Source organism: Rosa chinensis, chromosome 5, assembly GCF_002994745.2.
Source record: "Rosa chinensis cultivar Old Blush chromosome 5, RchiOBHm-V2, whole genome shotgun sequence".
Lineage (NCBI taxonomy): Eukaryota > Viridiplantae > Streptophyta > Magnoliopsida > Rosales > Rosaceae > Rosa > Rosa chinensis.
Window position 1 is genome coordinate 84,233,838 of NC_037092.1, and position 14,143 is coordinate 84,247,980.

At 38.4% G+C, this 14,143-nt stretch overlaps 1 protein-coding gene across 2 annotated transcripts; it reads right to left on the bottom strand.

Annotated features, from left to right (window-relative positions):
- Positions 1-58: 58 nt before the first annotated feature.
- Positions 59-3,162, bottom strand: LOC112165505 (IRK-interacting protein). Of its 2 annotated transcripts, XM_024302049.2 has the most exons (3): positions 2,319-3,162; positions 1,441-1,699; positions 59-1,287 (listed from the first exon to the last, which is right to left on the bottom strand). In XM_024302049.2, exons 1-3 carry the CDS (start codon positions 2,553-2,555, stop codon positions 146-148), a joined length of 1,638 nt encoding a protein of 545 aa, XP_024157817.1. In that variant the 5' UTR covers positions 2,556-3,162; the 3' UTR covers positions 59-145. The 2 variants fall into 2 exon arrangements, with proteins under 2 accessions (XP_024157817.1, XP_024157816.1); XM_024302048.2 differs by having other exon boundaries at positions 59-1,699; positions 2,319-3,161.
- Positions 3,163-14,143: the final 10,981 nt, after the last annotated feature.

A 14,143-nucleotide genomic window follows, 5' to 3' on the forward strand; every position in this document is an offset into this window, starting at 1 on the left:
ATCCATATTTCTACTTTTAAAACATTTGAACAGATATTAATATGAACACCAAGTAACGTACTTCTCTTGTTGAGTAGGTAACCCTTGGAACCCCTCTCTGTTGATAAAGAAATTGAAAAGAGAAAAAGGAAAAGAAAAAAAAAAGTCAACTTGCTTGACCTGCAGACTTATACCTGCAAAGAACCTTACACCTTAAAACCCTATCCTGAACATAAAACCCTGGCATTACCATAATCTTAACCCTGCTTGAACCATGTGATCTCTGCCTATCCATAAACATGTCTTCCATGTAATGTGAATCAAAGTTCCTATTCTCTTCCACCCTCAATATCCCCAGCGGCGGATTGAATGAAAACGCAAGCAAATGAAGTAACCAAATGCATTTCGTAGCTACAAAGAATGCTTGAAGAACCTGCTCAGGCCATGGCCTAGTCCAATTTAGTGTTGTAATGATGCAACTCATCTTCTGATCACAAAACTTGCTGAATTCCTCACAATAATACTTTGTTCCCTTCCTCAAAACTTCATTCCAGCTTAAGTTTCTTAGTGCCACGAATGAAGAAAACTGTGCTTGGCGAGCTTGTTGAGGATCTAGAAGCTTTGGTGAGCCATGCTTCTGAAACACACAGTTCTCAAAGTCTTGGTACAGTGACTGGTTTATGATGGCTTCCAAATGGTATGACACAGCTTTCGAATACTTGGAATTCAATGACAATTTGAATGGTTGGAGAAGCAGGTTCAAATTGTCCACCAAGGTGTTATCTGTTAGTTCAATTTGTGCTACAAGGATTTTGCAGAATTGTCTTACTGAAAGTCTTGCTTCGGACACTATCTGCAGGAAACCTTCCACCATTACTTCCTCGCTGACTGGCATTAAGTTTTCCGCATTCCCATCACTTGATTTTCCTGGTCTGTTTGGGAAATTCCCAATATTTTCTGGCATTTGGAAATTCTTATTAGCATGTGTTGCTTGTCTCAAAGCCTTCTTCAGCTCTTCACAGTAAGTTTCCAAGTACTCCAGCTTCTGCTTCAGCTCCCCAAGTGAAGATCTCATCTCAGAAACCTCCTTTAACGCCGAGTCTCTATTCTCATTTGCTTTTATGAGCTCTTTCTTCAATACTTCAACTGACATGATTCCAAAATCCTTGTAGGCTTGAGAAACTTCCTCAGATTCTGTCCGGGTTGGAGAGCTTATATTCTTGTGCTTCTTCTTTAACCGCGGAAACAACCAAGAAATCACTCCCCTACTTTTTGGTTGTGACTGTGTAGTAGTCGATGCATGAGAATCTGTTAATGGCACAACAATGTTAGAATTCCTGCTGTTCCTGGATGTGTTTTCGGGTTCACTGGTTATAGTTGCAGGCTTGCATCTATTACAAGATGAGATTGAGTTGAAATCCCCCAAACTGTTTCTCCTACTTGACCTGAAGTACTCAGTACCTGGTGATGTTTGAAGCACGGTGATGTTGTTTGTACATGAGCCAGTGACAGACTTGTTATCCTCAGCTGGGCAAATGTGGGATTCAAAGTTGGATAAATCAGAAGGAAACCCTTTTCTTGAAGATGAGTTTTCCTTGTAATTCGACACAACTGATTCATCCCCATTTCCTTCTAGCCCATACTCGTCCCAACTTTCGGATAACGTTCTGTTCTTCATCGGAATTTGATGATACCCGGATGATGGTTCGTCTTCATAACTCTGCAAAATGGCTCCAAATTCAGTGAACTTCAACAGTAACTCAGAAACCGGAGGTAACATTTCTTATACATTTGATAAAATCCAGTTCAAGATTCCAAATTTATAAAGTTTCTAGCATTAGGCATTAGACTCATCACATAGAAAACTTGTAGCATGAAAAAGAAAAAAATTGAATTAAAATGTGTCCTGGGACTACTGTCTGATCAATATTGTAGTCATCTTCATATATACCCTTCAAAATGTCTACAAATTTAGTGTTTACATCTCCTGTGTTCATAAAAATGACTTATATTTTTATATATGCAACCAAAAACAACCTAAAAACTATATAGAACAGAAGTGCATTCCTAGAAGTCCTTAAGGTTGAACCATTGTAAGATTATAGTAGTGAAAAACCAATGATCTAAAAGTGTCTCTTTACACTAGAATTAGTCCCGTAAATATTGAAACTTCACTTTTTCTGTACACATAACTGGGTACTGAAACCAAATGATAAAGAGAAGAGACACATTGGAGTAGCAATGAATTCACTGTCTCACAACAACAAACAGCGCACAGAAAAAGCTACAGACTTTTTGAGTAAAAAGCAAGGAACTGGGTAAAAAAAGAATTCACTCACAGGTGTGAAAACAGGGTAGTCCTGAGCAGAGAAGTTAGAGGCATGGCGTGAATTAGCTGGGGAAGCAGAAGAAGGGAACCTGAGATTTGCAGGGCTGTTTCCTTGAACCAAAGCAGCATGAAGAGCTCTAAGCTCCACAGCTTTGGCAATGGCTGCTTGGATTTCCACCCTGTTAATCTCATTGTTTTTGATTTTGTTGTTGTTTTGGTCTGGGAAAATTCTGGTGTCAGTAGCCATGAATGGAACAAAGGAAACAACAAAAGGAGAAGTGGGTGGGAAATTCTTCTTCACTCAGAGAAACAGAACAAATTAATAGGATGATGAACAAGTGGGTATCCAATGCTTGGATTTGATTTGAGAGAGAGAGAGAGAGAGAGAGAGAGAGAGAGAGAAGAAATATAGAGAGAGAGGGAACACAAAAAGCTTGAAGCCAAAGAGTTGGTTTTGGCTTGGTGTGTTGTTAATGGATTTTTTTGATAGAATGGGGAGAGCATGTGAAGCAGAGAAAGAAGGGGGAGTATTCCTTACTCAATACAGGCATGGTTCTTGAAGAGAGATCAGATTACCAAAATGGCCTTGGTTTCCTAGAATAACCATGTAGCTGTAGCCAAACATGAGGTGGTGGTGCTGCTGCTACTGTGAAACATGATTGCTAATTTTGGTGGTGGTGCTATTATAGGATGTAGTATTGCTACTGTTGCTAATGGTGTTCAATTTCAACTAGTGATGGAAATGCTCTCAAAGTCTCAACTTTATTTTGAAGTTCAATTGCATATTTGATTGCACATGGTTTCCTTTTCTCTGTGTTCGTGTTAACATAATGATGAATATAATACTTCCATGATGATATGTATGCCACTCAGATCTTGAAAAAGACTAGTGTTTTTTGCAGAGTTCCTCAAAAACTGGGTTTAAGTTGATTAATTTTCTCTGCAGAAAGCACAAGATGCTTTCTATAGATGCTTATATGAGTCACATAAATATTCAGACAAAAAAAGAAAAAGAGTAACATAAATATGTACTTTGACCTAAAAGAAGCTTGAACAATGAGTCATTGACAAAGTGCCCTCCATCCCTATGTCAAGTCTTAAGATCATTTGACAATTGTCTTTACGATTCACTACCTCCTTGAGTCTTCAAGTATATTATTAGGTTTAGATGCTAAAAGAGTATTAAGAAAAAGATTGTTTACGATATCATCAACAATAAAGTTAGCTTCACTGTTCTATTGAGCGAGATTACCTAAAACAAATCGAGCAATAGTACGAGGAGGGGGTAGTTTAGTCAGTGAGAAAAACAGTGTGAGCTGTCCAAGTGCCGAAAGGACTCAGTGGACCTTGGGACAGAAATATCCAAAAACCTTCCAAACACTCATTGTCTTGCTTTTCTGTAATCAAGTAAATCTTGCAAAGCATGGTGCTACAGCGGGGACCAAATGGGGCTTCAACGAGGGTACTTTTGCAAATAACAAAGAACTCTATGATCTAATGAAAAGGTGGATTACATGTAGGAGTTAGGAAATGTTTAACATTTTCTTCTTGATGAAGAAAATGTGTAGCATTGAGTTGGTTGGTTTTTTTTATAACTACTCTGTTTTAAATTATAATTTTCTTAAGCAAAAAACGAACTTTCTGAGGCAACCAAACCACCCCCTCAAAAGTAGCGTTGATTTGTCAACCTCCAAATGCAAAAAGTGTGTATCTTTTTCTTTTGTTATTCATCTGGATTATGGTTTAACTAATCTTTATTTAAAAACTATTACATTGGAATTACTTGAAAGCAAACATTTCAATTCACCAACTCAATTAATTAGATACTCAAGGCTACTCAACAGCGGTTGGATTTACATTCAAAAGTAGAAGATTATCAGACAGTTAAAAATTGATTTATATGCATTATTATTCACAGTCATGTTCAACTGCTGGCGATAGATTTAAATCAATTAGGTTAAGCAACTCAATTAATTATGAGATAGTTTAGTCAAGAAGCAATGACCCTTAGCATTGAAGAAACTTGCATTGCAGCTCGACCTAGGTAGATAGTAGATACCTACAATCTAGTTTTATGATAATATTAAATATAATAAGGAGGCGTGATGGATGGTCAAATGCTACTCTTCCTTTTTTACAAAGCAAATGCTCAATGTAAACAATCATTCTTCTATAATGAGTCTAATGACCTAAAGAAACTCATAGGCTAGACTTTCCATGACTTGTTAGTTGTTACCAATTGTTGGGCGTGTAAGACAACCCAGGTTGTAGTATATAAACACATAAGCTTTTTATAAAAATAAGTACATTCGACGATAATCTAATTAAGTAAAATCGGTTAAAGTAATAAAGTATTTGAGAAGACAAATTATTCGGTGAATTGTCTCAATCATGCCTCAAGAGTCTAAAAATTCATCACTTACCGAGTGTTTAACACTCATACTTAACAATAGAGAATGTTGATGATCTTTAAGTACAATCATATACGAAAGAGAATCGATTAGCTTAATTAAGTGTCTCTTTCACTGGACCTGAAGGAATATATCTAACACGAGAAGAGGCAATACGATACAACCAAGTACCAGCTCCCAGCAAAAGACGCAGGCAACCATTGTTTTCTTCTTTCTAGTGAAATGTCCACCACAATCAAAACAAGAATACCTTATTGGCTCTATCACTTTGCCGTGCAGCTGGGCTAAGCTAGTTGGTAGCTAGGTACAAGGCAACTATTCTCCGCCCCTGCCATTTTCAAGTATATATTCTTCCTCATGTTAAAAGCAAAGCACAGAGATAGATTTTATATATAGTTATATACCAGCTGTTGCTAGGTTTGTCTTCTTTTTGTTGTTCGATCCTAGTAAAAGTGGATTCGGGTTTAACCCATTTGATCACCCTTTTCCTCATCACCATTACTTAATTTAAACACAGTTTTATATGTAATGTTGTTGTTGTTAGCTAGTTGTACGTAGCACCTTTGTTCTTTGTGGGGATTCACGTTGTATCTGGTCTACTTCTTCTAAATCAACGTACATTAAGCTTCTTCTTTGTCTATATATCTGTCTTCATGTCTGAGTTGATCCTCATATTATCAAAGTTTAGGTACAACTTGAAAACGAAATTTTCATTTTATTTGATTAATTTGATGACAACCTCAATTCGCTCATATCCTATTGTCCTATTGTCGTAGTTGTTAGATGTGAGTGAGTCACTTACTTACCTTACAAATCTGACTTTTAGCTGCAAATGAAATAAAAGAATTCAAAACAATAAAAATAAATTTGTAAATGAAGATAATGGATGGCTAGATAATATCAACTGCACTTTTTAATTTATTAAAAAAAAATATTAATTATAATATTAAGAGTTGAAATCAGGTAATATATATTGAATCATTTGCACTGTTGGTACATAGAATAATTTTTTTTTGTGATACAATGATCTTTTTTCAGCCGAAATATTCATGGTACATAGTTTTTAATTTTTTTGATATAAGGTTTTTGGCGATGAACATATCGCGGGCAAAAAGTGTGTCCACTCAATCTATTTGTGAGGCTCTGGCTGACGGCGCTAATATCGCTAAAGGTAGGTCCCATCTATATTTTATTATTTTATGGAAAGCTTCTGGCTATGAAGTGTTCGTCAATAAAAGTACATATCCGTTTTTTTTTTCTTTAATTGGAAACTATTCCCGACGGGAATGGTGTCGGCAAAGGCGTGTAGGTAATAGAAGAAATCAGATTCAGCAAGCAACATCAACCATTTAATTTTTTCAAGATTCACAACCCAAAATGGGTCCTAGAACTGTAGAACATAACAACATTCACCTAAAGAACGAAAATTTCAAAAGCATGAAACTGTTGAAATCTAACTTCAAACTTGTTATCTGTGGGGTTGGAAAATTTAGAGAATGGACTAAAATAGTAACTAAATGAGAAGCAGTCCAACTTGTTTGAGACAAACTCTTTGAGTCATATCTAAATGAAGTGATATCTCCTTGAAGAAGTTCAAGTGAGGTGAAATCTTCTCGAGGAAGATCTAAGTGAGGGAAAATTCTTGAGGTCAACACAAGTGAGGTAAAATCTCTTCGAGGCCAATCCAAGTAAGGTGAAATCTTCTCGAGGCAGGTCTAATTGAGATAAATCCTAGGGGTGGGTATTTTGTACTGAAAATGCGGTTATCGACCCGAACCGCACCGAACTAAAACTGTGTCATTTTATGATCACACCGCACCGAACAGTATAAAAGCGGTTCGATTGAGGTTTCAAGTCATAAACCGCCCGATTTAAACTGACCCACACCGAATTTATTTTAATTACATTTTATTTATTTATTATTTCTCTATTGATGGAAATGTTGGTTTTCAATATATAAGAAATCCATTTTTGATTAGGTTTTCAGTTTGTAATAAGTTGTTATGTTGGCTTGATCATTGATATATATATATATATATATATATATATAATGTGTGTGTGTGTGTGTGTGTATAAGTTGCTATGGTCTTTCTGCAAGTTGCATGATATTTGGGTGACATTTGCCAATTTGTGTGGACTCTAAATGCATTCAAAATTTATTTATGCCTTATTGAAATTGTTAGGTAAAAATAAGCCTGATTTTGGCTCTCTCTTTCTAGTTGAAATTAATAAATCGCTCCAAACCGAAACCGACCCGCACCGCACTGAAAAATAGTGTAATCGAAATAATCGGTTCAGCCCTTTTGTAATGCGGTTGCAGTTTGAATGTTTGATATATAGGCCAACCGAAAAAAGCGGTTTGGTTGCGGTTTGGGCCTCAAACAGAACCGAACCGCACCGCGCCCACCCCTAATAAATCCCCTCAAAACCAATCCAAACAAAGAGTAGTCCCTTCGAGGCCGACCTAAGCGAGGTAAAATCATGTTCTAATCAAAAGACGGCCCAACATATTTGGCGAGCGGTGAGAAATTCAAATCCCCTTGAGGAGAAATTCTCTCATGATGGATCTGGATAAGGTGGAATTAGTTAGCGAAATTAATCAGTTCAGTTAAATAGGTAGCAATCGGGTAGTACCCACCTATGTTGTCTTGAGAGTGGCGTAGTGGATCACTAACGCATGACTTGTAGGCACACCACTATGTAAACACCTCTTTTTTGTAAAAAAAAATAAAAGAAGAAAGGAAGGAGAAAATGGGGAAAAAGCATAAGTGAAAAGAAACACAGCTGCTTTGCCAATTGAACTGAAGCTAATTTATTTATATAAGGGGACTTATAATATAGGGGCTGTGACCACTTACCCAATTTTGGGCAAAAAATTGCCCACTTACTCCACCAAGAGTTTTTTAACCTCGTTTACCCAATCCAACAGTATTTGACAGTATTACCCTCATTTTAATTTATAAATTACACTCATATTTCTCTCTCTCTCTCTCTCTCTCTCTCTCTCTCTCTCTCTCTCTCTCTCTCTCTCTCTCTCTCTCTCTCTCTCTCTCACAGACTCTCTCTCTCTTCCCTCCCCTCTGCGATTTATTCTCTCTCTCTCCTTCCCCCTCACCGAATTCTTCTCTCACCGGAGACTGACTCCGGCAACGCCGTCATTCCGCCATCCCCGCCGCGCCAAATAAAAGCGCCGCCTCCTCCAAGCAATTTGATCCCCAGCTTGGATCTGTGAAACCCAGTCCAGATCGGATCAGTCCGATCCGATGCGATCCAGGCCGCCACAGATACGACATCGCCCGTTAACCCTCGAACCTGCACCTCCAAGCGATTCCACAGATGAGTACAGCGAGGTAGCAAACCAAACCCAACTACCAACTCGATCTTCCCCTTCCAGCCAGCCACCGTGATCTCATCAACCGGAACAACCATGTCAATCGAGGAACCCGGCCTCGCACCAGACCCACACGTAGTCCACAAGGCCCGTTCGCCAATCCGACACCGATCCCAACCAGATTTGCCCACGCCCTGACAACTCCTCCACGGGCCTCACACTCCGGTGGGTGCCCAGAGCAATTTCTGGGTGCCCATATCACTAGGGGGCAATAAAGCCTTAATCAGCTTCTTGCAATTTCAGACATTGTGATTATCTATTTGGGTCAATTGGATATGTAAACTTGACTTGTATTGATCAGAATTATGTTTATTGGAGGGGAGTAATATAATTATTGGGAGGCAGTAGACACATTATTGGCCCCAGTAGACTTTGATACGTGGGACCGGGATCACTATAGTGTGGTGTTTTGATAAGTTACATGTTGTTTTCTGTGTATTAAAGTCAAATTATCTGTGAATCCTACAAAAAGGTGCATTTTTGGTGGTCTATTGGGAGGCAGTAGAGACATTGGACTTTGTATTGGGGGGCAATAATATGATTATTGGGAACCAATAATATGATTATAAATTGATCAATTGTGCCTGTAGTATATTCATTTTGGTTTTGGGGGTTCATACAATTCACTGGACGGCAATATTATGATTTTTAGGAGGCAATAATATGATTATTGGGGGGCAATAATATGATTACTGGGGGGCAATAATATGGTTACTGGATATTATTAGTGACCGGTCACCGGTCGTCGGATTCCGGTCACCGTTCGCCGGATTCCGATCACCGGTCACCGGTCGCCGGAGGCCGGCAAGGTGGAGGATGACTTCTCTCTCTAAGTGAAAAAGAAGGAGAGGGCAAAAAAGTCTCAAAAAAAAAAAAAATAGAATTAATTGGGTAAAGGGGAAATAATCCCTTAGAGTGTTTTGGGTAAATAGGGTTAAAAAACAGTTGGTGGAGTAAGTGGGCAATTTTTAGCTTAAAATCGGGTAAATGATCATTTTCCCTATAATATATATATATATATATATATATATATATATATATATATATCAAAAAGTGAAATTTTAGGTTGATTTACAGCGCAGATAGACACTATATAGAAACGCTCCTACGTAGAAGGTGATAATGATGATGAAGAAAGTGACGAGGAACAAAAGATGCACCTTAGAACAATTGGTTTAATAGTAAACAAGATCGGCTCAGATAAGAGCAACAACAACTAGCTAGTTAGGATTGTGCATGAAGAATTTTAGTTTGTCATCTTGTGTTTACTGAATTTGGAGATACAGATTTTGGATTCGCTCTTTTTTTTCTTTATTCATGGTTTATCCAATCTATTTGAACATGATTTTGGATGAAAGAGCCTGAATGGCTTCACTTGAGGAAATTATGGGTCAAATACGACCTCCCTAGTTCAGAACCGGTGAAGTACAAAAGTAATAAACATCATGTTGAAATTATGAACATGCCCAATTCTGGATATTTAAAATTATACAAAACCAAAATTTGCAACAAAATGGAATTTAGTCAATACATATTGATCGATATTCTTCCTAATACTATCATCAGTGCATATCAATGGGACAATGGCGCTTGTTAACCCGCTCGCATTCGTCTATCCATTCACTGTAAATGTCTATGGCTTCACTGAGAGTCGTGATGTTAGTGTCGAACCTCGCTTTGCAAATGTAGCACACGGCGCTGCCAACCATTTCCTCCTTGTGAATTCTGCACTCGACGCTTCGGCCATGGTTGCAGAAGGGGCAAGTGAAAACAGTATCAAGCTTCTCCACTCGCTTCTTCACAGGCTTTGCTCTGGACTTTCTCTTCCCCATTTTTGTGTCTAATCAAGAGTGAGGTTTCCAATTGTGGCTTCTCAATATATCACTGGTGCTATTTATAACCTCTAAACCAGTATTTCCTATTCCTAATCGGACTGAGATAAACTCCTATTCCCAATTACACACGGAAACAATAAATGAATAAATCCAGCTGGTTTTGTATTAATTTAAGAAATTAATCCCATTTGTTTAATACGAGAGCACACGGATGGCGATCTCATCTCAGCCGTTAGAATAAGTATCCCATCGACGGTCCAGACGCTTCCTCTATTCCATTTCAAGACGTACCAAAATTTTTGAGCTTTCCCTCCGGAGGGAAGGCGCCACCAAGCAGCTGACGACCAAGGCTGCCCGGAAGTCGGCTTCGGCGACCGGAGGAGTTTATTAGCCCACCGTTTAGGCTGGGAACGGTGGCTTTGAGTGAGATCAGGAAGTACCAGAAGAGCACGGAGCTTCTGATCCGCAAGCTTAATTACGTTCCTGAGGCTTGTCAGGGAGATTGCTCAGGATTTCAGTACTGATCTTTGCTGCTTCAGAAGGCGGCCGAGGCCTACTTGGTGGGACTGTTTGAGGAAACTTCTGTGCTATTCATGCTAAGAGGGTCGTTATTATGCCCAAGGATATTAAGCTTGCTCCGAGAATCAGAGGCGAGAGGGCTTAGAATTAGCTAGTCATATTCACTATGCATCTTCTTGTGTTGGCTTAGCTTTAGAAATGTGGTTTCTAAGAGTTGTGGATTAGATCTGGTTGTATATCTTTTCGCTTTTCGGGATCTTAATGACAATGGTTTATTCTTTGGAAATGATGTTACCCTCCTAGTGTTTGTGAAATTGTGTCTTTCAATTTCAATACTGTCTGTTTTCGATTATCTCCAATAATGCATAACAGATCTATGATTTTGGCAAGAGATGAATGGAGATAGGAAGAGATGGTCTATGCTATCAAGTTGTTAGAATTCAATGGCAAAACGCATTTACTTGTAGTTAGAAATTGGTTAAAAGCAAAGTGAAGATGGTCTTATTGTAAAATTTATGAACTCTCTGCTCTGTATTGAAATTGTTGGGGTTGAGCTAACACTCACCTCCTTTGATCCAAGCTTGCTACATTGTTAAGCAACTGCTCTTCACAACTCTTCTTCTATCAACTTGATGATCTTTATCTCATGTACTAGTCAATCACACACACACACACCAATATATATTTGATACAAATTAAAGGTGATGGCCAGTATAATCATAAAGATAGAAGATGTTTTTATAAAAGGTCCGTAGCTCTCTTGTAGCACAAAACCTATTTTCTCATATATATTGAAAAAGATATGATCTGATCGTTCATATATCAAAAACAGACTCTATATCACCCATGTATCTAGCTAATTAACCATGTATATATCATACTAAATGGCTATCTTGTTAGACACACTAAAATGAGACACAAAGTCAAATTACCTTAAATATTTACAACAACTTATTTAACTCAAGTTAAAAACTAACTCAATTAGGTCAAGGAACTAAGCATTAACTTTAACACATCTAAGTCTGCAATTTTCCACTAGTGTTTAAGAATGAGAGGTTTGAGAGAGATTGATGAGAGAATTGTATATTTCATTATCGAGAATAGGAGTCCTATATATAGGGATTACAAAGTACATGTTCTAATGATACAAGGAAAACTATTCCGAACAGGAATAGGAATTCTAGAACCTTCTCTCCTATTACAATCATGAAACTAATCTTAGTTTGATTAGGCACACAAAAGTCAATTTCCTTCAACACTCCCCTTTGTGCCGCTCAAACTTGGTGGTGACGCTTAATCCATTGCCTCATTAAAAACCTTGCTTGAATGAAAAACCCTGTGGGGCAAAAACAAGCTCGAGGAGGAGAAAAAGAGTGCAACACGTCCTTCACTCTTCGAGATCGAACATGTAGACATCATACCTCCCCCTGATGTCGATATCTCCCCCTAATTACTACAATCATGGGAGTTCAGATAACTTTTCTCAATCCGATGCTCTTCACATGTTTTTCGAATGTAGATTTAGGTAACGACTTACTGAATAAGTCCGCTACATTATCCTCTGATCGGATTTGATTCACTTCAATCTTTAGAAGCGATTGTTGTTGCTGATTATAAAAGAACTTAGGCGATATATGCTTGGTGTTGTCGCCCTTGATGAAATCTAACTTCATTTGCTCAATACAAGCAACATTATCCTAATAAATGCATGCAGGTTCATCCGTGGTAGACTTCAAACCACAGCTTCCTCAAATATGTCTAATTATAGACCTTAGCCATATACATTCACGCACGGCTTCATGTAGAGCAATAATCTTTGCATGATTTGAGGAAGTAGCAACAAGAGTCTGTTTTGTAGACCTTCAAGATATCTCAGTACTTTCCATGGTAAAGACATAACCCGTTTGGGAGCGACCCTTGTGAGGGTTAGAGAGGTACCCTGCATCAGCAAAACCCATCAAAACATCATTGTCATTTTGTTGGAGGGGAGGAGGAGGGCGCTGGCCACCATGGACTGCGACGGCACCGGTGGCAACTTGCGTTATGGGGTCCGATCCCAATTTTTCGTCATTCCTTTTCTCTCTGTAGGGATAAAATAGGCCCATATCAATCGTACCTCTTAAGTATATAATGATTGTCTTTACACCAATCTAATGGCGACGTGTTGGCGCAGGACTATGTCGAGCTAACAAGTTCACTACGAATGAGATGTCTGGTCTTGTGCATTGAGCTAAGTACAATAATGCGCTTATTGCACTTAAATAGGGCACTTCAGCCTCTAATAACTCTTCGTCCTCATCCTTTGGGCGAAACGGATCTTTTCCGGGCTCAAGACTACGGCCAATCATGGGAGTACTCACAGACTTTGCTTTATCTTCATTAAAGTGCCTTAGAATTTGCTAAGTATATGCAGACTAATGGATCAAAATCCCATCATTACAGTGCTTGAGTTTTAAACAGAGACAAAACCGTGTTTTCCCAAGATCTTTTATTTCAAATTCGGATTTCAAATATTTAGCCGTTTCTTTTAACTCATCTAGAGTTCCAATTAGGTTCATGTCATCGACATAAACTGCTACAATTGCAAATCCGGAACTTGTTCTTTTAATGAACACGCATGGGCATATTTCATTGTTAATATATCTCTTCCTAATCAAATGGTCACTTAGACGGTTATACCACATCCATCCGGATTGTTTTAATCCATATAGTGAGTGTTTTAATCTTATTGTAAACGCGCTCCGTGGTTTAGAGCCACTTGATTTGGGTAATTGAAGTCCATCTAGAACCTTCATAAATATATATATATATATATATATATATATCTCTCTCTCTCTCTGAATTTAGATCCCCATAGAGATATGGTCTAATCACATCCACAAACTGCATGTCAAGTTTTTCAGAAACTACCAAACTAACAAGGTAGTGGAATGTTATAACGTCCATTATGGGAGAATATGTCTCCACGTAGTCAATTCTAGGGCGTTGTGAGAAACCTTGCGCCACGAGGCGGGTTTTATATCTAACCATCTTATTTTTCTCATTATGCTTTCTAACAAAGACCCATTTATGGCCAACATGCTTTACATCTGGGGCTGTCTACGTTATAGGCCCAAATACCTGTCTCTTTGCTAGTGAATCCAATTCAGCCTGGATCACATCTTGTCATTTAGGCCAATCCGCTCTTTGTTGACATTTTTCAACAGAGCGAGGTTCGATATCATCATATTCTATAATTCCTTTTGCAATATGATATGCAAATGCATCATCAATAGTAATAGAATTTCTATCCATCATCTCATGTACACTAGTGTAATTCATGGAGATCTCCTTATTATCTGGAATTGGTTCTGACATTGGAGAGTCCCCCAATGATGTCTCTTGGACATAACCATAATCCGGAATATTCTCATGAGATGGATTACTTACATTGATGATTAATGGATTATTTTGTGCCAAACTCATTTTCTTTCTTGGGTGAGAATCTATCGAACCTTTGGGCCTCCCGCGCTTCCTTGTAAGGTGCCCAACCTGAGCCACTGCGTCATCACCATTATGGGCAGCGGCGCCGTTCCTAATGACACTAGAGATAGCGCCATGTCCTCTATTTTTAGGGACTTTCAATCCTTGTTGGCACGTCTGCAGCAGGTATGTGTGATCTCGTCACTTTAGCGATATC